The 25,825-nt window shown below is 47.2% G+C and overlaps 1 protein-coding gene across 1 annotated transcript in view; it reads left to right on the plus strand.

Moving 5' to 3' along the window:
- Positions 1 to 12,749: 12,749 nt before the first annotated feature.
- CCN6 (cellular communication network factor 6) overlaps positions 12,750 to 25,825 on the plus strand; it is an 87,715-nt gene continuing 74,639 nt past the window's right edge. Inside the window, exon 1 of the mRNA XM_073673544.1 lies at positions 12,750 to 12,980. Within this exon, the coding sequence (XP_073529645.1) occupies positions 12,750 to 12,980 (231 nt within the window). The remainder of the gene's footprint in view (positions 12,981 to 25,825) is intronic.

The following is a 25,825-nucleotide window of genomic DNA, read 5'->3' on the forward strand; positions in this document are numbered from 1 at the left end:
TGGACTTCATTGTATATCTACTTTCTAGCTAGCCTGTGCTCTGTATCTAACTCTGTTAGTTTGCTTGGTCTACGGACCTCTAGGTTCTATCTATTTTGTTTGTTCGTCTGTCTGCTGCTATTTCTGTTAGGAGGTGTCCCATATTCCTCCCAGTCCTTAGTACTTGTAGGGATTCCCTCCCCAAATCTATAGGTCTCCGTACAGACTAGATTAGGACTTTAGCAGGTCTGATCGCAGGATCAGGTTCCCTGTTACATCGTAGGGATTCAGCTGAGTCTTATAGTAGGGACAGATCTCCTCTCTTTCCTTAGCTTTGGTAGCAGAACATAACAGTAAGTCCAGCCTGTAAATTCTCTAAGGAAAGATTTTTTTTTGTTCCATCATGGTGTCGGTTCAGGATTTGGCTAAACACCTGCAGGGACTCTCTCTGGAAGTGGCCGAGCTCCGTCAGCACGTGAGTAACTGTCCTGGAGCATATTTCTTGGAGCCTAAGGTATGTTTGCCGGATTTATTTTTTGGTGAACATCGAGAATTTTTTTCATTTAAAAATGCTTGCTTATTGTATTTTCGTTTGAGACCCAAGTCCTCTGGGGATGAATCCCAGCGCGTAGGGTTCATAATGTCACTTTTGCGCAAAGAGCCTCAGGAGTGGGCCTTTTCTTTGCAACCTAGTGATACATGCTTCAGATCAGTGGATAGTTTTTTTTCTGCTTTAGGACTATTATATGATGATCCTGACCGTGTGGCATCAGCTGAGACTGAGTTGAGACGTTTAAAACAAGGATCAGGTAATATGGAAAAATATTGTACACATTTTTGTCGTTGGTCCACTCAAACAGGGTGGAACGATTCTGCTCTGAAAAGTCTATTTCTTGCTGGGCTCAGTGAAAAGGTTAAAGACCTGCTAATTGCTTATCCTACACCTGAGGATTTGCAACAGGCTATGCAATTAGCTATACGGGTGGACAGAAGACTGCGTGCTAGGGTTAATGAGAGCAAATCCTCTGCTATGTCAGTTTCTGGTTATGATAATGTGTGTACTAACAGTGGTGAACCGATGGAGATTGGATCGGTGGCACCTCGCTCTCAAGAAAAACACCGTCGTTTTTCAGAAGGCTTGTGTTTCTATTGTGGAAAATCTGGTCATTTGATTAAAGGCTGTGAGCTTCGTATGAAGAAAGAAAAAAAAATGGTCAGTCACGCCCGTATTGCCTGTTTAAATTCCAAGGGTATATTTTTAGCTGCTTCCACGATTGCTCAGGAAAAATTAATGGAATTTCGGGTGTTTGTTGATTGCGGGTCTACACTGAATGTTATTGATGGGGGATTCGTGGAAAAACTCAATTTAAAACCTGAACCTTTATCATCCCCCATTGCTGTGGTTTCTGTGGATGGCTCCCCTTTGAAGAATATTACTCTCAAGGTCAGTGAATTTCCTCTCACTATTAATGGTGTTCACCATGAGAAATTGGATTTGGTAGTGTTGAATAACTTGCCTTCTCCAGTAATATTGGGTTTGCCCTGGTTAAAATTTCACAATCCTGTACTGGATTGGTCTACCAGTGAAATTAAATCCTGGAGCCATAAATGTTATGACAAGTGTTGTAACGGGCGTATTGCAGCTTTGGATAGGGGAGAATTGCCTGTTCCTATTCAGGATTTTTGGAGAGTTTTTTCTGAGAAAGAATCGCAGGTTTTGCCTCCCCATAGAGACTATGATTGTTCTATTGAATTTGTCCCTGGAGCGACTCTTCCTAAAAGTCGTTTATTTAACCTTACTATTCCTGAGAGGAAGGCTTTGGAGGAATACATACAGACAAGTTTGGCCGCCGGTCACATTAGGCCCTCTAAGTCTCCTGTGGCGGTTGGATTTTTTTTTGTAAAAAAAAAGGACGGCGGTTTACGTCCTTGTCTGGATTTTCGTGAGATTAACAAAATTACGGTACGCAATCCTTACCCACTGCCATTGATTCCTGATCTGTTTAACCAGTTATTGGGGGCCAAGTGGTTCTCTAAAATTGACCTTAAGGGGGCATACAATCTGTTGCGCATGAAGGAGGGTGATGAATGGAAGACTGCTTTTAACACTCCTGTGGGTCATTTTGAGAATCTGGTTATGCCTTTTGGTCTTACTAATGCTCCTGCATTTTTTCAGAATCTGATTAATGACATCCTTAGACCTTTGATCGGTAAAAATGTGGTTGTGTATTTGGATGACATTTTGATTTATTCGCCAGATCTGGAGTCTCATTGGCGGAGCGTGCGTGAGGTATTACAGTTATTAATGGACAATTCGCTTTTTGCTAAGCTGGAGAAATGTGAGTTCGCTGTACAGAGAATTAGTTTTTTGGGCTACATTATCTCCAGCAAAGGTTTTGAGATGGATCCGGTTAAGGTTCAGGCTGTGCAGGAATGGCCTAGGCCTATTGGTTTGAAATCAATACAGAGGTTTTTGGGTTTCGCCAATTACTATAGAAAATTCATAAAAAAATTTTCTAGTATTGTCAAACCTCTGACTGATCTCACCAGGAAAGGTGCTGATGCGGTTCAGTGGTCTTCTGAGGCCATTGAAGCTTTTGTGTATCTCAAGGAGAGGTTCACCTCTGCTCCCATCCTTATGCAGCCTGATGTTACTAGGCCGTTTTTGGTTGAGGTTGATGCTTCCTCTGTGGGGGTTGGCGCAGTATTGTCTCAGGATAACGGGGATGGATTACATCCCTGTGCATTTTTTTCAAAAAAATTTTCGGAGACTGAATTGAATTACGATATTGGTAATCGGGAATTATTGGCTATTAAACTCGCATTTGAACACTGGCGCCACTTCTTGGAAGGTGCGGAATTTCCCGTTCAGGTTCTTACGGATCATAAAAATCTGATATATCTTGACGCTGCCAAGCGCCTGAATGCCCGTCAGGCTAGGTGGGCACTGTTTTTCTCGCGGTTTAATTTCTCCGTTACTTACATCCCTGGTACTAAGAATGTTAAGGCGGATGCCTTGTCTCGCAGTTTTTCTCCCATAGTCGGTGCTGAGAAAGAGGAAAACATTTTACAAGAAGGTGTTGTGATAGCTGCTTTAGACTCCGTTTTGGAAGATGAGATTCTTAAAGCTCAGGAGAATGCCCCATCTAACACTCCTCATGGGAGGTTGTTTGTGCCTGGGACCTTTAGGAGAGATTTGTTTGTTGAGTGTCATGAATCTCGGTTGGCAGGTCATCCCGGAATCTCTGAGACCAAGAGACTGGTGGGTCGCAGTTTTTGGTGGCCTGGATGGCAGAAGGAAGTCATTAAGTGGGTGCGCCAATGTACTATATGTGCTAGATCTAAGTCCTCACATACTCCTGCTGCGGGGTTGCTTTGTCCTTTGGAGGTCCCCAGTGCTCCTTGGACACATTTGGCTATGGACTTTATAACTGACCTTCCCCCCTCTGAGGGTTTTACTGTCATCTGGGTGGTCGTGGACCGTTTTAGCAAGATGTGTCACTTGGTTCCCTTCGTCAAACTGCCCTGCGCTAAAACTCTCGCTAAGGCCTTTGTCAAGGAAATTGTCAGACTTCATGGCGTTCCTACTGACATTGTTTCTGATAGGGGTCCTCAGTTCGTGGCTCGTTTTTGGCGTGCCTTTTGTGACAGGTTGGGAATTCATTTGTCGTTTTCGTCCGGATATCATCCTGAATCTAATGGCCAGACAGAAAGGAAAAACCAGGATGTTGAGCAGTTCTTGCGTTGTTTTGTGGCAGACAATCAAGAGGGGTGGTCTGAGTTTCTGCCACTTGCCGAATTTGCTCTGAACAATCATACATCTTCTTCTGCTGGTTGTTCGCCTTTTTTTTGTTGTTCTGGGAGACATCCGTCGTTTGGGTCGTTCTCCAAGTTGGGATCTGCCGTGCCTGAGGAGGAGAATTTTTCCGGTGATTTGGAAAGAGTTTGGACGGATGTGCGTGGTAATCTTCAGGAGGCCAACAGAAAATCTAAAGACTACTTTGATAGGAAACGACAGGAGGTTTTGTTCACTGTTGGTGACATGGTTTGGTTGTCCTCTAGGAATCTGCGGTTGAGGATTCCTTCTAAGAAATTGGGTCCCAAGTTTGTAGGGCCCTTTAAGGTGCTTCAGGTTGTCAACCAATCTGCTGTTAGGTTGGAGGTTCCTACCTCCTGGAGAATTAATCCGGTCTTTCATGTCTCTCTGTTAAAAAAAGCTGTTGTGTCGGATGGTGACGCCTCTGCCTCTGTTCCTCCGGTGGTGGAGGACGGGGAATATGAAATTTCTCGCATCCTTGACTCTAGACGGTATAGAGGTAGTTTGCAGTATCTTGTGGCCTGGAAAGGTTTCGGACCCGAGGATAACTCTTGGGTGAGGTCAGATGATGTTTCCGCGTCCAGACTTATCAGAGCGTTTCACAGGAGATTTCCTGATAAGCCTGGTTCTAGGGGATCCGGAGGATCCTCTTAGAAGGGGGGGTACTGTTAGAACCTTGCTGTTAGGTTTTTTTTCCTTTGCTGGTCACATGACCTTGTTGGCCTATTTAATCCTGCTCCGCCCTTCTGGCTTTGCTGGACTTCATTGTATATCTACTTTCTAGCTAGCCTGTGCTCTGTATCTAACTCTGTTAGTTTGCTTGGTCTACGGACCTCTAGGTTCTATCTATTTTGTTTGTTCGTCTGTCTGCTGCTATTTCTGTTAGGAGGTGTCCCATATTCCTCCCAGTCCTTAGTACTTGTAGGGATTCCCTCCCCAAATCTATAGGTCTCCGTACAGACTAGATTAGGACTTTAGCAGGTCTGATCGCAGGATCAGGTTCCCTGTTACATCGTAGGGATTCAGCTGAGTCTTATAGTAGGGACAGATCTCCTCTCTTTCCTTAGCTTTGGTAGCAGAACATAACACATGAGATGATATACAGCCATTTATATGGATTAAATTAAATGGGAATGGTTGGTGATATCAACTTCCAGTTTGTGGCACATTAGTATATGGGAGGGGAAAAACTTTTCCAGATGGGTGGTGACCATGGCGGCCATTTTGAAGTTGGCCATTTTGGATCGAACTTTATTTTTTTTCAGTGGGAAGAGGGTCATGTGACACATCAAACTTATTGAGAATTTCATAAGAAAAACAATGATGTGCTTGGTTTTAATGTAACTTTATTCTTTCATGAGTTTTTTTTACAAGTTTATGACCACTTATAAAATGTGTTCAAAGTGCTGCCCATTGTGTTGGATTGTCAATGCAACCCTCTTCTCCCACTCTTGACACACTGATAGCAACACCGCAGAAGAAATGCTAGCACAGACTTCCAGTATCCGTTGTTTCAGATGCAGCACTTCTCGTTTCTTCACAGCATAGACAATTGCCTTCAGATGACCCCAAAGATAAAAGTTTAAGGGGGTCAGATCAGGAGACCTTGGTGGCCATTCAACTGGCCCACGACGACCAATCCACTTTCCAGGAAACTGTTCATGTAGGAATCCTCGGACCTGACACCCATAATGTGGTGGTGCACCATCTTGTTGGAAAAACTCAGGGAGCGTGCCATCTTCAGTGCATAAAGAGGGCAACACATCATCATGTAGCAATTTCAGATATCCAGTGACATTGAGGTTTCCATTGATGAAGAATGGCCCCACTATCTTTGTACCCCATATACCACACCATACCATCAAGAATCGAGATGTGCACCAACCATTCCCATTTAATTTAGGTGTATCCATATAAATGGCCCACCCTGTAGTACAGTGAGATTTTTTTTCTTTTTTCAAGTCTTGACACTCTACACTGTATACTATATACAGAGCTTCTGTGTATAATGTCACTGGTGATCACTGTATTACCTATACACCTAACAATAAGCTCTTGTGTATAACGTCACTGGTGATCCCTGTATTACCTGTACACTGACACTATATACTGTATACTATGTACAGAGATCCTGTATATAATGGCACTTATGGTAATATTAGTTGTTTTTTTTTTTAATAATGATCAGTATTGTAGTATTCAGTCACTATGTGGTGATAATATGTGGTCCAGTCATGGTGTAACAGTATTTGTCCCTTGTATGTGGTATTATTCAGTCACTATGTGATGGTAATATGTGATCTGGTCATGGTGTGACGGTATTCCATGTATGTGGTATTATTCGGTCACTATGTGGTGGTAATATGTGGTCTGATTATGGTGTGGCGGTATTCCTTGTATGTGGTATTATTCGGTCACTATGTGCAGGTAATATGTGGTCTGATGACACTGGTACTGCTTTTTCACATACATGTTTTATACACACGTATAGAGGGGATATATATATATATATAATATATATATATGCAGTACAGACCAAAAGTTTGGACACACCTTCTCATTTAAAGATTTTTCTGTATTTTCATGACTATGAAAATTGTACATTCACACTGAAGGCATCAAAGCTATGAATTAACACATGTGGAATTATATACTTAACAAAAAAGTGTGAAACAACTGAAAATATGTCTTATATTCTAGGTTCTTCAAAGTAGCCACCTTTTGCTTTAATGACTGCTTTGCACACTCTTGGCGTTCTCTTGATGAGCTTCAAGAGGTAGTCACCGGAAATGGTCTTCCAACAATCTTGAAGGAGTTCCCAGAGATGCTTAGCACTTGTTGGCCCTTTTGCCTTCACTCTGCGGTCCAGCTCACCCCAAACCATCTCAATTGGGTTCAGGTCTGGTGACTGTGGAGGCCAGGTCATCTGGCGTAGCACCCCATCGCTCTGCTTCTTGGTCAAATAGCCCTTACACAGCCTGGGGGTGTGTTTGGGGTCATTGTCCTGTTGAAAAATAAATGATGGTCCAACTAAACGCAAACCGGATGGAATAGCATGCCGCTGCAAGATGCTGTGGTAGCCATGCTGGTTCAGTAGGCCTTCAATTTTGAATAAATCCCCAACAGTGTCACCAGCAAAGTACCCCCACACCATCACACCTCCTCCTCCATGCTTCACGGTGGGAACCAGGCATGTAGAGTCCATCCGTTCACCTTTTCTGCACCGCACAAAGACACGGTGGTTGGAACCAAAGATCTCAAATTTGGACTCATCAGACCAAAGCACAGATTTCCACTGGTCTAATATCCATTCCTTGTGTTATTTAGCCCAAACAAGTCTATTCTGCTTGTTGCCTGTTCTTAGCAGTGGTTTCCTAGCAGCTATTTTACCATGAAGGCCTGCTGCACAAAGTCTCCTCTTAACAGTTGTTGAAAAGATGTGTCTGCTGATAGAACTCTGTGTGGCATTGACCTGGTCTCTAATCTGAGCTGCTGTTAACCTGAGATTTCTGAGGCTGGTGACTCGGATAAACTTATCCTCAGAAGCAGAGGTGACTCTTGGTCTTCCTTTCCTGGTGGCGGTCCTCATGTGAGCCAGTTTCTTTGTAGCACTTGATGGTTTTAGCAACTGTACTTGGGGACACTTTCAAAGTTTTCCCAATTTTTTGCACTGACTGACCTTCATTTCTTAAAGTAATGATGGCCACTCGTTTTTCTTTACTTAGCTGCTTTTTTCTTGCCATAATACAAATTCTAACAGTCTATTCAGTAGGACTATCAGCTGTGTGTCCACCAGACTTCTGCACAACACAACTGATGGTCCCAACCCCATTTATAAGGCAAGAAATCCCACTTATTAAATCTGACAGGGCACACCAGTGAAGTGAAAACCATTTCCGGTGACTACCTCTTGAAGCTCATCAAGAGAATGCCAAGAGTGTGCAAAGCAGTCATCAAAGTAAAAGGTGGCTACTTTGAAGAACCTAGAATATAAGACATATTTTCAGTTGTTTCACACTTTTTTGTTAAGTATATAATTCCACATGTGTTAATTCATAGCTTTGATGCCTTCAGTGTGAATGTACAATTTTCATAGTCATGAAAATACAGAAAAATCTTTAAATGAGAAGGTGTGTGCAAACTTTTGGTCTGTACTGTATATATATACAGTATATAGCCTGGTATTGTGCCCACTAGATTATCATACCAATAAAGTTTGCTGTTGCTGTGGCCAAAACCACGTGTGCCCAGAGTCCATAATTTAAAGGGAACCTGTCACCTGACTCATGCTGTCCAAACTGTGGGCACCATGAATAAAAGCATGGCTGTGCGATTGCAACAAGGTATATTTTTCTCTGAAACACTTAGAAGAAAATGGATCTATCCAAGAACCATAGCAAGAGGTGAGACTATTCCAGTTCCCCCTCGGCCTGCTCTTCCCAGCGCTGCTAGAGGTGATTGACAGGACTCTCCCATGTCTGTAGATAGAGAATGACCTGTTAATCACCTCTTGCAGCTCTAGGAAGAGCCAGCCAGGGGTGGCACTGGACTATGGCTATGGTCCTCGGCCGGATCTTCTAACTACATGTTCTCTAAAATGCCTGACCATTTCAAAGAAAAATATACCTAATTGATCTGATTCATGCTGACTGCAGATTAAACAGAATGAATCAGGTGATCGGTTCCCTTTAAAACCTCAATATCATGTGACCATTAGCCAAATGCCCTTTCTATTTGCATTATTTATGCAGTGCCTTTTTGTTTTCCATTCACCGCCCAATCATCGTCCCTGGTGTTCTTTTGTGCTTGACGTTTTTAGATGCCTAAGTGGAGATGTTAAGTTACAAAAATAGTGGCTGGTTACCAAGTCACAAGTGAATGACTTATTAGCACCCAGAGTGGTAGCGGCATGAGACTGCAATAAAAAACTGGGTCATTTAATGGCGTTACACATAGGGATAAACGGACCCGTGGACGTTCGGGTTCTGCCGAATGGTGAGTCCAGAACAAGTAGAGTTGGTTTTAGATTGGTTGGCTGAGAGAGACTTCAGTTCCTTCACTTTGTCTTTCACCTGTTCCCCTGCTGAAAGTGTGGATTTTGCACCTGCGGCCCATGGGCATCAGTCTTCCACCTCACCACCTTGCAAATCAGGCAAGCAGTCTAATCCCCACCTAATGCATCAGTCACTTTTGCTTTTTCATGACTCTGCTGGATGTGGTTTCATGTGCCATCCACCTGGACCTGGCCAACAATTGGAAGAGATTGAGTGCACTGATACCCAACCATCAGTTGGATGGTTGGAGTATGAGCTCTGTTGGAGTATGAGTACGTGGGAGGGGTAGCGAAAATGGTCAGCGGACCACCGCAGCACATCTCTGATGATGATGAAACATAGGTGCCAACTGTTGCAGCTTTCTGTTGTGTGTAGTCTGGCAAGGAGAGCAGGAGTGAGGACTGGGTGGAACATCATGAGGATTATTATTATAATTTATTTTAGAGCACCGTTGATTCCATGGTACTGTATATGAGAAGGGGTTACATACAAAACACAAATTACAATGAATAAACTAATAGTAGACTGCTACATAGGGGAGAGGACCCTGCCCTTGTGGCCTTACATTCTACAGGATAATGGGGAAGGAGACAGTAGGTTCAGGGTTGCAGCAGCTCTGGTGTTGGTGAGGTGGCAGCGGGGTCACTGCAGATTGTAAGCTGTTCTAAAGACATGGGTTTTCAAGTTCCGCTTGAAATGTAGGGGATAATCGGATGTTTTAGGCCATAGAATTCTACAGGATGGGGGATACTCGGGAGAAGTTTTGCAGGCGATTGTATGAGGAACGTACGATTGTGAAGGAGAGAAGGAGGTCTTGGGAGGACTAGAGATTTAGTTCAGAGATACAGTACAGACCAAAAGTTTGGACACACCTTCTCATTTAAAGATTTTTCTGTATTTTCTTGATTATGGAAATTGTACATTCACACTGAAGGCATCAAAACTATGAATTAACCCATGTGGAATTATATACTTAACAAAAAAGTGTGAAACAACTGAAATTATGTCTTATATTCTAGGTTCTTCAAAGTAGCCACCTTTTGCTTTGATGACTGCTTTGCACACTCTTGGCATTCTCTTGATGAGCTTCAAGAGGTAGTCATCGGAAATGGTCTTCCAACAATCTTGAAGGAGTTCCCAGAGATGCTTAGCACTTGTTGGCCCTTTTGTCTTCACTCTGTGGTCCAGCTCACCCCAAACCGTCTCGATTGGGTTCAGGTCTGGTGACTGTGGAGGCCAGGTCATCTGGCGTAGCACCCCATCACTCTCCTCCTTGGTCAAATAGCCCTTACACAGCCTGGAGGTGTGTTTGGGGTCATTGTCCTGTTGAAAAATAAATGATGGTCCAACTAAACGCAAACCGGACGGAATAGCATGCCACTGCAAGATGCTGTGGTAGCCATGCTGGTTCAGTATGCCTTCAATTTTGCATAAATCCCCAACAGTGTCACCAGCAAAGCACCCCCACACCATCACACCTCCTCCTCCATGCTTCACGGTGGGAACCAGGCATGTAGAGTCCATCCGTTCACCTTTTCTGCGTCGCACAAAGACACGGTGGTTGGAACCAAAGATCTCAAATTTGGACTTATCAGACCAAAGCACAGATTTCCACTGGTCTAATGTCCATTCCTTGTGTTCTTTAGCCCAAACAAGTCTCTTCTACTTGTTGCCTGTTCTTAGCAGTGGTTTTCTAGCAGCTATTTTACCATGAAGGCCTGCTGCACAAAGTCTCCTCTTAGTTGTTTTAGAGATGTGTCTGCTGCTAGAACTCTGTGTGGCATTGACCTGGTCTCTTATCTGAGCTGCTGTTAACCTGTGATTTCTGAGGCTGGTGACTCGGATAAACTTACCCTGCAGCAGAGGTGACTCTTGGTCTTCCATTCCTGGGGCGGTCCTCATGTGAGTCAGTTTCTTTGTAGTGCTTGATGGTTTTTGCAACTGCACTTGGGGACACTTTGAAAGTTTTCCCAATTTTTTGCACAGACTGACCTTCATTTCTTAAAGTAATGATGGCCACTCGTTTTTCTTTACTTAGCTGTTTTTTTCTTGCCATAATACAAATTCTAACAGTCTATTCAGTAGGACTATCAGCTGTGTATCCACCTGACTTCTGCACAACACAACTGATGGTCCCAACCCAATTTATAAGGCAAGAAATCACACTTATTAAACCTGACAAGGCACACCTGTGAAGTGAAAACCATTTCCGGTGACTACCTCTTGAAGCTCATCAAGAGAATGCCAAGAGTGTGCAAAGCAATCATCAAAGCAAAAGGTGGCTACTTTGAAGAACCTAGAATATAAGACATATTTTTAGTTGTTTCACACTTTTTTGTTAAGTATATAATTCCACATGTTTTAATCCATAGTTTTGATGCCTTCAGTGTGAATGTACAATTTTCAAAGTCATGAAAATACAGAAAAATCTTTAAATGAGAAGGTGTGTCCAAACTTTTGGTCTGTACTGTATATGGGGGAGACAGATTATGAACGGCTTTGTAGGTCAGTGTTACTAGCTTGAAGTGTATACGTTGTGGATTTCTGAGACAATTAAGGGATTTGCCGAGGGGAGAAGCAGAGGAGTAGCGAGAACAGAAGTGGATTAGTAAGGAAGCAGAGTTACGGACAGACTGGAGAGGTGTGATGATGCAATTGGGGATGATGAAGTCCTAGACCCCACATGAAGTAAAGGCCATACGAATGATGTGAGCAGTTCGGAGAAGGAGGTGGTGGTCACGCTGCCCCAGCTGCACAGCAAACGAGGGAGCGGAATGCAAAAGCGCTGAGGCCGAACCCTAGCCATTAAGTTGGCTGCTACTGCGCATCACGACCAGCCCCTAGTTTTTTCTCTGTCCAAGTTTCCTCCTCCTCTTACTCCACCGTCTCCTCATCCGGTCAGAAAGTGTGGGCCATCTGTGCGTGCTTTAGGCATTCTCACCCTCTTGCTGCTCGCCTGTCTGCTGTGCAGCATCAATTCTGCCTTCCTGCTCCCCAACTCATATGCGACGTACCAACAAGGTGGAACTCCACCTTGCACATGCTGGAGATACTGTGCAAGCGGCAGCAGGCAATACTGGAGTTTGAGCTTCAGCATGCACAGGTGAGTAGCTCTATGGAACAACACCACCTCATGACCAATGTGTGGGCCTCCATGCGGGACGTGTGTTCCGTGTTGTGCTGTTTTGAGTACTCCACGAACATGGCCAGCGTTGATGATGCCATCATCAGCATTAGGTCACAGCCCCACTATCAGTATTTGGTCAGTATTTTTTCTCAGGAGTGGGAGCCAAAACCAGGAGTGGGTGATAAATGCAGAATTGGTGCACTTGTTTCTATTATACCTTTTCTCTGATTGCTACTCATCTGGTTTTGGCTCACACTCCTGAGAAAAAATACTGACCGAATACTGACCAAATACTGATAGTGGGGCCGTGGCCTTACTATCCCACTTGTATGCCTCCTAGAAAAAAAAAACTTCAGGCGATGATGGATGAGGTGGTGGCACAGGAGTAAGAGTAGGAAGAACAGGGAAATTTCACACCACTATCAGGCCAGTAGTGATGAGCGAGTATGTTTTGTTAACCCTTTCGCTGAATATGCTCGGGCCGAGCTCCGAGTAGTTACAGCTGCTCGGTGTTATGTCTGAATCACTCCCGTGTGCATGATTTGCAACTTTTTGACAGCTTTAATAAATGTGAGGAATGTGTACAAAATAGTCATTCCTCACATGTATTAAAGCTGTCAAACAGTTGCAAATCATGCACACGGGAGTGATTCAAACATATCACCGAGCAGCTGTAACTACTTGGTGCTTGCCCAAGCATTTTCGGCGAAAGGGTTAACAAAACATACTTGCTCATCACTACAGGCCAGGCATCCACACATGTCTTAGAGTCATGTACCAACAGCGGCCAGGTACACAAATGTCCAGCCAGGAGACAGTTTTGAAGGATGGAGTGGATAAGGAACAACCGTTTTCACAGCAGGGTGGCACCCAAAGCAGCTCACAGACATCACTGGAGAATGGCTGGGAGAATACAGAGGATACAGACAACACAGAGGACCGAGACGATACACCTCCCACCAAGGACAGCTTGTCATTGCCTCTAGGCAACCTGGCACATGAGGCAATACATGCTGCTGTGCCTGCGTGATGACAGCCAAGTTGCCGGGAATGTTACAAATGCTGATTACTGGGTGGCCAACCTTATGGACAAGCACAATGTGCCATTCTTACTTCCATCTTTAGAGCAATATTGGAAAATGCGGGAATACAAACGCACACTGATAGACGTACTACTAACGGCGTCATTGCCTGACAGCAGGGGCTCAGTGGACAGAAGACAGAGGAGGATGAAGACGCCAACTCAGCTGGGACACTGATGTAGCACCCTGAGGACTCGGCTGCTACAGGGGTATTGCACCTCGACCCAGAGGTGTGGTATTCCACTCCCGGGTAAGGATGGAGTGTGGGACTGAGCTCAGTAGGCTGCATGCACTACATACATCCCATTTCCGGGGGACAGAACTACGGTACTCCCACCAAGTATATGTGCAGGTACGACAGCGTCTGTCCCTGGCTGGAGTGGGAGGGGGGTGGAACATCCCAGTAGTGTAGGGGCAGATAGGGGGAGTACTCTGGGTAAAGCTAGGAGCTCATTGGGTGCTAGTCACCTGGGCTCACACATAGAGGGAGTATATAAGGTGGGCACCATCTTAGGACAGGGTCTTTTTAGTCGAGTTCAGCCTGAGGAGGAGCAGAGCAGAGGAGCTCAGCCAGGAGGGCTGACTCGGAGCTGTGGCTCCAGTTGGGCCCAGCTCCAGAGCCAAGCCTGCAGAGGAGAGAGGAGAAAGAAAGGCCCAGAGTGGAAGACCAGAGGGAACCCTAAGAACCCAGAATCAGACCAAAAAGGGTGAAGGGTTGGCGGACACGGGTACCGGAACCCGAACTGGTGGAGGCCACTTATCCTCAGCCAGGGACCGGAGGTCGTGGTCAAGATTTGCCACGACCCTCACCAAATCCACCAGAAAGGCACACCAAGTATAGGGTCAGGGAACCCAGAGGAGGTTTGACCACCAAGAGACCCGAGGGAGCCGGCCAAAGGTGGATCCCTGGTGGGAACGGCCAGAGACAGAGAGAGAGAAGGGAGCTCAGGACCACGCTCCGGAACTGCCTGGGGGTTAGCCGAGTCCAGGACCTGGTGGACGCAGCACGGCTCGGGTGGTCACTCAAGGCCAGAGTGACTGAGAGAACACCCGTGAGTAAAAACCCTGAAACTGCATCTCCTGACTCTGACTCTTCTTACTGCACCGTCACAACCCCCATCATCTTCACCTGCTGCCCTGAGGCCATACCCCTCCCGTTGGGGGTTATCCCATCATCGCTGCACCCATACCACCGGCCTCAGCGGACTGTTCTGCAGCGGCGGCTGCAAAGCCGCACTCAACGGGTGGCGTAGTCGACATCCAAGTTAACATCTACTGCCATAGACTGCCACTTAGTTTGACACCCTGGGCACGGACCGGGTCACTGCCACAAGGACTACTACCCCTATCCAGATCCGGCTCCGGGTATCCCCTGAACATGGCCCAGGGGGCGCGTCAACTTTTGGCGTAGTCGGCAGGATCACGTGCCCGCAACCACCGGGTACTGCGTGCCTGAAGAAAAGTTCACATTTACCTCAAAAAGAAGTCTCCCGCCAATTCCGGAGGGTCCCCGCCATCGGACGCCATCTCGGATCGGTTCCCGCCGTTTGCCCGCCATCTGCAGTCTTTTCCCGCCATCCACAGAGTTTCCCGCCACTGGGAGACGATTCCCGCCATCTGAGAAGATTTCCCGCCCTGGCAGAGCGGACGCCATTATGGGCGTGCCAGAGGGTGGCAAGAGGCCACCTCCCATCGTGGGCCAGGACCAAGAATGGCGCCAAAAACGAAGACCGCCCCCACCAGCAGAGACTGCAATGATTGAGATGTCCATCAGGGTGGGGGGTCTGCCCCTGGAACTGACAATCACCAAGTTGCCCCAGGACCGCCCTCAATGGGGGCGGATACAGAACAAAACAGAGAAGATGGGTGCAGCCTGGAGGAGTCTGGAGAAGCCGTACCCGGAGATGGAGGGAGAGTCAGGCAGCACCGACCCTGTGGTCAGGAGCCTGTTGCAAGCTACCACTCCACAAGACCTGGTGGAGATCCTGGCACAGCTCCCCCGAGACCGGGAGCGTGCACAGACCGCGCTGGAGGGCCTCGCACGGAGGATGGCCCAGGTGCAGCGAGAAACGCTGACGGAGTGGAGCAGGGAGATGGCCCAGCAGGCTGGAACCCGCCAGCGAAGCACACCACCCGCAACGAGGAGCACGCCTGCCCCTGAAGAGGATGCAGAAGGGAGGGAGGCCGGAGACGACGCCGCAGAGGGAGCTGAAGAGACGGAGGCAAGTAAAGGGGACGTCACTACCCCAAGCCCAGCCACCGTAAGCCTACCCCCGCTCCCCGTCGCAGAGCCCGAAATCCCACCGATCGTGCCCGTTGCCGCACCGCTACTGCTCCAGACTAGGCCTCAAGCAGGAGCCGCGGCCACGCCTCTTGTGACGTCACGCGCCTCAACCCTGAGCGCAGCCAAGCAGGAGACGCCACCGGCCTGGTCGCAGGGCCGAGTACCCCCGGGCGCCGCAGTACCAACAGCGCCCTCTACCGAGCCACCGGCCTGGTCGCAAAGTCAAGTACACCCGGGCGCCGCCGTCTTCACGGTGCCCTTCACCTTCAGGGTGCCCCAGGCCTGGTCGCAAGGCCTGGTGAACCCGGGCGCCGCTACCACCACCGCGCCCTCAACCTCCACAGTGCCGCACCTGGGTGAAGACTTGTTAACCCAGCATATTTGCCCGGATGGGCAGCCCTTTGAGTGGTCACCGGAGTACTACCATCCCCGACTCCGGAAAGAAAGACCCCTGGATGAGCCCCTGATCCCGGCTCCGGCACCCGCCAAGATCACCCCACTCTCGCTGGAGGAAGCACAGTTTGCGTGGGACCCCACTGGAGGAGACCTCATCGGGTTCACTCAAGAGACCCGGGCGGCTGCAGCTGAGCGTGCGGAGTGCTGCCGGCAGCAATTAGAGGTTTTCGACCGGGAACGACGAGCGAGGCGGGTCCGCGAGGAGCGGCTGCAAGTGAGAAGTGCAGAACAGAAGAGCCGGACCCGACGGAACCCCAGTGCAGCCCACGGTCCCCGTGCCACCGGGACTGTAATTAAATTCCAACTGCAGCACGGTTGGGGCTTCATCCGGGATCACCGCACCCCTGGCGACGTCTTCGTGACCCGCAGGGATGTCGAGTCCCACCTGCCGGAGGGACACAGAGGTCGTGACCTATACCTGGGTGATGAGGTCACCTTTACCCGGCACCAATGTGCCAAAGGACCCTATGCCCTTCATGTACACCGGTTGACGGAGGAAGAGCTGAGGTGTCAGGAGGAGCAAGAGGACCCGGACGGGTCTGAAGAATACAGGGAGGAAGCATCAGGAGGACGCCGTTATTAGAGTACGGTAAAAAAAAAAAAAACTGTACATAGTTATCCGTAAGGGTATAAGAACTGCTGCTAATTTAAATATGTTCCCCGTTGGGACAAGTGTGAACTTAAACCCGTGTGTCCCCTATCCCTTAACAGGCTGAGGACTGTGAACAGCCATTCCTTTTTCCCACTGGCCGAGGACTGAGAGCGGCCACCTCCCCTTGTATATAGTTGCGCTTTCTAAGGCGCCCCCTACTGGTTTTATAGGAAACTGTTGTTCTTGAACTGACTGTTGCACTTCTACCTGGTCACAAGCGCACAGTGGCCAGTAACTCAAAGAACATTATTATGAAAGAGTTTTATATGAAAGAAAAAGTTTATCTTGTTTAAATCTGATAATGTTTAATGTTTGATATGTTCTTGTATGTTTTGAAAAAAAAATTGTATGTTTTTGGATATTTTATTCTTTTACAGCCCGAGGACGTGCTGTGATTTACCAGGGGGGAATGTAGCACCCTGAGGACTCGGCTGCTACAGGGGTATTGCACCTCGACCCAGAGGTGTGGTATTCCACTCCCGGGTAAGGATGGAGTGTGGGACTGAGCTCAGTAGGCTGCATGCACTACATACATCCCATTTCCGGGGGACAGAACTATGGTACTCCCACCAAGTATATGTGCAGGTACGACAGCGTCTGTCCCTGGCTGGAGTGGGAGGGGGGTGGAACATCCCAGTAGTGTAGGGGCAGATAGGGGGAGTACTCTGGGTAAAGCTAGGAGCTCATTGGGTGCTAGTCACCTGGGCTCACACATAGAGGGGGTATATAAGGTGGGCACCATCTTAGGACAGGGTCTTTTAAGTCGAGTTCAGCCTGAGGAGGAGCAGAGCAGAGGAGCTCAGCCAGGAGGGCTGACTCGGAGCTGTGGCTCCAGTTGGGCCCAGCTCCAGAGCCAAGCCTGCAGAGGAGAGAGGAGAAAGAAAGGCCCAGAGTGGAAGACCAGAGGGAACCCTAAGAACCCAGAATCAGACCAAAAAGGGTGAAGGGTTGGCGGACACGGGTACCGGAACCCGAACTGGTGGAGGCCACTTATCCTCAGCCAGGGACCGGAGGTCGTGGTCAAGATTTGCCACGACCCTCACCAAATCCACCAGAAAGGCACACCAAGTATAGGGTCAGGGAACCCAGAGGAGGTTTGACCACCAAGAGACCCGAGGGAGCCGGCCAAAGGTGGATCCCTGGTGGGAACGGCCAGAGACAGAGAGAGAGAAGGGAGCTCAGGACCACGCTCCGGAACTGCCTGGGGGTTAGCCGAGTCCAGGACCTGGTGGACGCAGCACGGCTCGGGTGGTCACTCAAGGCCAGAGTGACTGAGAGAACACCCGTGAGTAAAAACCCTGAAACTGCATCTCCTGACTCTGACTCTTCTTACTGCACCGTCACAACCCCCATCATCTTCACCTGCTGCCCTGAGGCCATACCCCTCCCGTTGGGGGTTATCCCATCATCGCTGCACCCATACCACCGGCCTCAGCGGACTGTTCTGCAGCGGTGGCTGCAAAGCCGCACTCAACGGGTGGCGTAGTCGACATCCAAGTTAACATCTACTGCCATAGACTGCCACTTAGTTTGACACCCTGGGCACGGACCGGGTCACCGCCACAAGGACTACTACCCCTATCCAGATCCGGCTCCGGGTATCCCCTGAACATGGCCCAGGGGGCGCGTCACTGACACCACCTTGGAAGTGATGGTTAGCATGGCAGAAATGTGGAAAACTTTACTCAGAACGTCACAAATTCCAGCACCACCATCTGTCTCTATTTTGGTACAGTACAAACAGATGTTTTTGGTACAGTACAAACAGATGTTTTTGGTACAGTACAAACAGAGGCTTTTTGACACAGTACTCCCAGAGGCTTTTTGGTAATGTAGAAACAAATGCTTTTTAGCACAGTACACACAGAGGCTGTTTGGTAAAGTATAAACAGAGGCTTTTTGGCACAGTATACACAGAGGCTTCTTGGTAAAGTAGAAACAAAGGCTTTTTGGCACAGTGCACACAGAGGCTATTTGGTAAAGTAGAAACAGAGGCTTTTTGGCATAGTACACACTACACACAGAGGCTTTTTGGTAAAGTAGAAATAGAGGATTTTTGGCACAATACACACAGGCTTTTTGGCACAGTACTCCTCCAGGCGGGGTTGTAGAATACACACAGTGGCTTTTGGCACAGTACTCCCAGAGGTGGGGTTGCAGAGCACACACAGTGGCTTTTGGCACAGTTCTCCCACAGGCAGGGTTGCAGAGTACACACAGTGGCTTTTTAGCACAGTACTCCCACAGGCGGGGGTGCAGAGTACATACAGCGGATTTTTGGCACAGTACTCCCAAAAGCTGAGGTGCAGAGTACACACAATGGCTTTTTGCACAGTACTCCCACAGGCGGGGATGCAGAGTACACACTATGGCTTTTGGCACAGTACTCCCACAGGCGGGGGTGCAGAGTACACACAATGGCTTTTAGCACAGTACTCCCACAGGCGTGGTTGCAGAGTACACACAGCAGCTTTTGGCACAGTAGTCCCACAGATATGGGTGCAGAGTACACACAGCAGCATTTTGGCACAGTTCTCCCACTGAGACACGTGCATAGTGCACACAGCGTCCTTTTCTGCAGAGTGTGCTACCTAACACTGTCCCTCACTCAAGCTGCGTCCTGTCCCTACACTAATCAGAGCAGAATGACGGTGGCGCTCATGATCCAGCATTATACAGGCCAAGTCACGTGCTGCGCCGGCCAATCACAGCCATGCCAATACTTGCCATGGCTGTGATGGCTCTGGAAGTGCCCACAGCCTAAAATCTTGTTGATTGGCTGCACTGCAGCCTTTCAACAAACTTTATTAGGCTTCCAAACCCGAACAGTAAACCAGACATCCTGTTAAAAGTCCGTGTTCGGGGTTAGGTACCGGATTAGGTGTCTGGTACGGACCCTGAACTTTACAGTTAGGGTTCGCTCATCCCTAGTTACACAGTCTCTTAAATAGGGCTATACTTTAATTCATGCTCTATATTTTGGCTCCACCCCCTTACCCAGGCTCGGACTGGCCCTCAGGGGAACAGGTTAATTCCTCCATGGGCTCCTGTGAAGGAGTAGACCCCACACCACCTATACGAGAAGTAGTTGGCACAATACAATTCACTATGCACAGACCAAGCCAACAGCTTATCATTCAATCCACAAACTACCCAGTATATTAAAGAGGTTGTCCACTACTTTTACAATGATGACCTATCCTGAAGATAGGTCATGATTGTCTGATCGTCCGGAAGTACTCACTTGCCGAGCTGCTCCATCCTCTGATAGTGGTCGCAGCTGAATACTGCACATTCGCCTCCTATTGATTTGAATAGGAGTCAGATTTGCTGTACCCAGCCACTACCAGAAGACGGAGCTGCTCGGCAACTGAGTACTTGGCTGGTTGGTCAACGGCTGGTTTTGGTGCTGGGTGTCGGACCCCAATTGATCAGACAATGATGACCTACCCAAGGATAGGTCATCAATGTAAAAGTAGTGGACAACCTCTTTAATATATATATATCAAATAGGACGAGACGGGTTTCATGAATTCTTTGGAATCCTGGGGGAACCGTTACTCAGGGCGACCATAGGCTGCAGCTTCTCTCAGGCACACAATTGATTCAATTGCTGACCAGACACATCTGGCAAAAGTCTTTTTCAACAGTTTAACAGTGGAATTGAATCTGAAGCACGGCCAGTGCAATTCAGGGATATTACAGCAACAATCTTCATAACAGTACAGTCTGAGTTTCTTGAGCAGCCGGCTCCAGTAGCAATACAGTAGTTTCTTCACAAGGCACAGTATTACAGTTTCTTCAGTAGCATAATTCAGCATAGATTACATCTCTTAGCAGCACACTTCTATACATACACAACCACAGGCGTTTCCTTCACAAGGACTCAATAGTACACAGCATTCTTTATCCTACATGGAGATGGAGGGGGGGAGGGTTTGATGAGGGAGATGATCCTTGTGACACAATTCCTTCCAGTCCTTATCTTCCTGACCGATAATACTCTGCACTGTTAGTTCAGGGAGTTTATCTGACCTGTGTATAGTTTCTCTCTTGATCTGAATCCTATTCAGTTGCCTTCTGTCAGATCCAGATAACACACCACCTTTCTCTTCGGCTTCAGCCAGACTATAATAACAAGTTCCCCACAATCACCATGGGGCTCTTCTAAAACACTCCCTGTCTCCTGTGACTGTGTTAACCCCTCTAGTTGCTGGATGCTTCTGAAGCACAACGCTTCCTGTCTCCTGTGCTTGTGTTATTTGAAACAGTTGCTGGATGCTTTTGAAGCAACAGCACTACTTCTGCATGTCACACTCTTCCCTCCTTTTTGAATGTCGTCCTCAACATTCATCTTAATAGGTCAATCTCACCAATTCTGAAACAGTGATGAAAGTTGAGTAACTTTATATACAAATTGGCATTGTCAAATTAATATGACATTCATAAACATTGATAACAACCTATTCTTACGACCTTTTTCTTGTAGGACGCCTGTAAGAAATAAACAATTAACACAATTAAATCAATCAGCATCTCTTCAGCTGGAGCTTTTTGTACGTCTTCAACCAGCTCTCTCTCACTAAACTTTAACAGTTCTTTGTTTCGACAAAGTCTTTTAAGGAAAATCAAAGCATGAAAACAAGTCTTTCCACCAGGCAACATCTTCCATACTGCCTCTCGGTGGTGAATACCACTCCAGTGGGCTTAGCTGGTCCGTAGGCAGAGATACCTGTTTCCAGTCGACAGTTCTTGGCACTTGACTATGTTCACCAAGTGTCTCATATGTCAGCATCATGGGCCTCCTCACTTCTCGAGTCGACATCCTCCTGGTGGGTTGTTCCTCAGATACCACGGGTTCTTTGGTCACAGGAGTTTCTTCCGCCACACTCATTTCCCATGCTTCCTCAGATACTCCTGGAACTGCCTCTGTAAGTTCCTGTACTTCTCCGGAATCACCTGGTTCCACACGGTCTGGTAATTCCGCTTCTCCTGAGTGTCAATCTATCTCTCCAGTGAGCGGTGTTCGATCATCAGATCTGAATTGGACTTCATCTGTACTCCTTGGTACAAACTCTGGAGCCTTGGGACTTAGTTCACTCTCCTGAGGATGGTACATTCCTCTCCTTGCCGGTCCGAGAAATACAACGGTGTGCTCTTCTTCATCGGAACTTTCAAGGTCACTATCCACTATCAGAGCTTCAATCTGTGGTGGTCTCTTAGTCGATCTCGGTTGATGTCGATCTGCTTCTGGGAAGACTTGTTGTGGTGGGATATAATCACAGGGTAGTAATAAATTCCGATGGACTATTCTGGTTTTCTTGTCCCCTCTTTCCAATCGGATTTCATACACTGGACTGTCATCGGCTTTCCTCTTTATGACCACATACACCTTGTCTTCCCAGTACGAACAAAGTTTTCCTGGACCACCTTTCTCACGTACGTTCTTGACTAGCACCCGGCTTCCCAATGCCTATTTGGCTCCATAACATTTTCGATCATAGTACTCCTTACTCTTGCTCTGTCCTTGCATAACCACTTTGGATGCTATGTTGTATGTATCTGCAATCCGTTCCTTCCATTTCCGAATGTACTTTGGATACGTTCTGTAAGTCTCTGACACTGGAGTATCGAACATGATGTCGATTGGCAGTCTTGGCGATCGTCCATACAATAGGAAGAAGGGTGAGTAACCCGTTGCATCGCTCTTTGTACAGTTATAGGCATGTACCACTTTTGACAGAGAACTCTTCCAGTCTTTCTTCTATTCAGCTGTTAAAGTGAGCAACATCGACAATAATGTCCGGTTAAAAGGTTCCACTTGTCCATTACCCTCTGGGTGATAGGGCGTTGTGTGGGATTTCTGAATTCGACAGTACTTTCCTAGCTTGGCAAAGAGCTGGCTTTCAAATTCTCTTCCTAAGTCGTGGTGTAACCTCATAGGGAACCCAAACCTCAAAGCAAAATCATTGAAGATCTTCTCTGCCGCTGTTCGACCCGCTTTATTGGTGGTGGCATATGCTAGAGCAAATCGACTAAGATGGTCCATCACCACCAAGATGTATTTGTAACCACCCTTGCATGTCTCGAGATGTAGAAAGTCTATTGAGACCATATCAAACAGATATGTAGTTTGGATGTTGCCCATAGATGCCCAGGTTGATGTGTTGGGACCTTTATCTGCCAGACACCTACACTCCCTGGTCACGTACCTCTCAATATCTCTCTGCATGAACGGCCAGAACGTTCACAGATCAAGTTTCTTGTCCTTTCCACTCCCTGGTGTCCCATGTTTTCATGGAGCTCTTTGAAGACCAACCTACGCAATACTCTGGGTAGTACCAACTGCCGGTTTTGTCCTCCTTTACGATACAGGATACCGTCTTCACTGAGGGAGAGCTTTGTCCATTCCTTAACTAAAACAGAAACCGCTAGTGACTCAATATCTCTCTCCCGCTTACTTGGAAACCAATTTTTGTTCACATATAGTAGTATTCTACCAATTATCTAATCTTCCCGTTGTGCTCCACGGATTCTTCCTTTTAGTAGTTGTTGAATGGACAGGGGGTGATCTTGTTCTTTCGCTTTTATGGTGGTTTTCACAGTCAATGGACATCACAATAGTGTGTCTTCCTCTTGATAATGTTGTACTGCTTGGGTAGTGCTCTCAATTGCTTCCAGACTGACTTCCTCTGAGCATTCTTACACTCCTCAGGCTCTAATGGCATTCTCGACAATCAGTCAGCATCTGTATTGCATTTTCCTGGCCTGTACTATATGCTGAAATTGAAGTCAGCTAGTTAAGCGACCCATCTTTGACCCGTTGCATTCAGTTTGGCTGTAGTGAGGACATAGGTCAAAGGGTTGTTGTCAGTGTATACCTGAAACTCTTTGCTGTAGTAGAGATAATCTCTAAATCGTTCACAGATAGCCCATTTCAATGCCAGGAACGCCAATTTTCCGCAATGTAGATGGTAATTCTTCTCGGCGTCTGTCAACATTCTAGAACCGTAACCGATGACTCTCAATTTTCCATCTTGATGCTGATACGGGGCAGCTCCCAGTCCAACTTGAGAACCGTCACAATGAAGAACAAATGGTAAGTTGAAATCAGGATATTCCAAGATGGATAGTTTTACCAGGTAGTCTACTATTTCTTCCAATACTTCCTGGAGGTTTGCTGTCCAGAGAATGGGCTGTTGGGACGAAACGGAGTTGCTTATTTTAAGCCCGATCCTACCCGCGTTCTTCTTTTTCTCCGTGGGTATTGGTGACTCTGTCGTCCCCCCCAAGAGGAGATATAGCGGAGCGGCAATCCTGGAGCAGTTCCGAACGTAAGTACGATAGTAGGAGAGGAATCCTTAGATCTGCCTCAACTTCCCGATAGTAGAGGGCTGCTTGTCTTTTAAGGCCAGTACCGGATCGATTTCTGCTGGGTCCAAGGCATATCCTTCTCCCGACACAATTTGCCCTAGAAATCAGACTTGCATTTTGAACAATTCACACTTCTTTGGTGTCAACTTAACTCTGTGTTTTTGATATCGCTGTGATACAATCCTTGCGTGTTCAACATGCTCCTGAAAGGTTTTGCTGTGTACCACATTGTCATCCAAGTACGGCTGGCAGATATCGTCCCTCAATCCTTCCAAACAGGTCTCCATGCTCCTCTGAAATTCTGCTGGAGCTGAACTGAGCCCAAACAGTATGTGGATCCACTCATATAACCCCCACGGTGTGATGAATGCTGTCAAAGGTCTACTGGATTCTTCAACAAACCCTTGATGGTATGCTTTACCCTGATTGAGGACAGAGAACCAGATACTTCCTGATAGGCTATCCAGCATATCTTGAACCTTTGGAATTGGGTGCTGATCAAGTACTGACTTTCGATTTAGTCTCAACGTACCGTCCTTCTTCCTAACACAAACAATAGGTGAGGAATAAGACAACTTTGTCTTTTGGACCCAACCTTTGTTGATTAGGTCTTGTAAATACTCTTTCACTTCACGGTGTAATGGTTTCAGCACAGACATGTAACTTCTGGTTACTGGGGTCGTGTCTTTCAAGTTGATTTTCAACTGCAACGACATGAAACAGCCTATATCAGTCATCTTTGGAGAATGCATGACACTCTTCTCTCAGCATCTCTTTTGCTACCGCTCGATCTTCAGCACACAAGTGTTCCAGGGGTTCTGGGGGATCCCAGGACCTCGAGGTGGGTCGTGCAATTTCCTCTCCTGGGTAACTCCTGTTTCTTGGTGGGGAGACTGAATTCATGGTAGACCCCTGGGCGGGTCTCACACCGACTAGATATACCATTTTAACAGTTTTGATGTGACCTAGCACAGTCTTTGGATCCAGTCTAATTTCGTGTTTCGTGGTATTCATCACCGGTACTGTCACTCGGGCAAAGCCAACACTAGGAATCGTAAGCACAGTCGCACCTTGAACTAGGCCTTCCCGAAGTTCTGAGGAGTCTTTTGGCATGAACAGTCTTTTCTGGACTTTTCTTCCTAGTTCTACCCGGACTCCACACCTCACCCCCACCATTTGGTTTGCAGAGGTGATGGTTGGGTGCACGCCTATCTTGACTTCTTTTAGGTCCATTGTATTCTGTGTTTTCTTTATTCTATGAATCACGGGTATCATTGGGTATGGTGAGCGATGTGGCAATTGCATTCACCACGAGTGTCCCTGACTTGTGTTTCGTGATGACCTCACTGATTACATTATATCCCAGGATAGGATCCTCTGCCACATTCTGATCACTGGTGATGAGAAAAGGTACCAAAAGCTCAGTGGTGTTGCTGGTCTTCGTGGCCCTGAGTTGGAAAGTTACTTACACCCAGCCTATGAAAGAGATTTAAGTCTGGTCGACGGCTTTGCCGTGGAGTTCCACAGGTCCTAAGTGTTCTTTTAGCGACTGAAGGCAGGTATGTGGCAGGTAGCGCCTTCTCCATTCTTCATTTAAAAGGCTCGCTTGGGCTCCTGTGTCCCACAGTGCTTTTACCAGGAGTCCATCTAGCTGGCACTGAATAAAGCATCTTTCACCGATTAGGCTGATGAGGCTATCTTTACTGACAGAGGAATCCTCCTCCCAGGAGTACATTGTTTGATCTCCACACTGGGCATTAAGTAACTGATGCCTCTGTCTCTCTTGCAGCTGTTGTAGACGGGAACACACTTGGGGATAGTACTGACGCAGCCATTTTACCTCATGCGCGGTTCTGGGGTTTGGTGAGATTTGTATTTGCTTGTATTGGGCATCCTCCGTGTCGCGGTTACCAGTCGCCCCACACTGGCAACCTCCTGTTTTTTAACCCAAACAGCCGTGACTATTGGCATTCCTTGGGATAATGTCCTTCCTCACCACA

Source organism: Phyllobates terribilis, unplaced genomic scaffold (assembly GCF_046119375.1).
Source record: "Phyllobates terribilis strain yellow unplaced genomic scaffold, ASM4611937v1 Scaffold_3__8_contigs__length_932513732, whole genome shotgun sequence".
NCBI lineage: Eukaryota > Metazoa > Chordata > Amphibia > Anura > Dendrobatidae > Phyllobates > Phyllobates terribilis.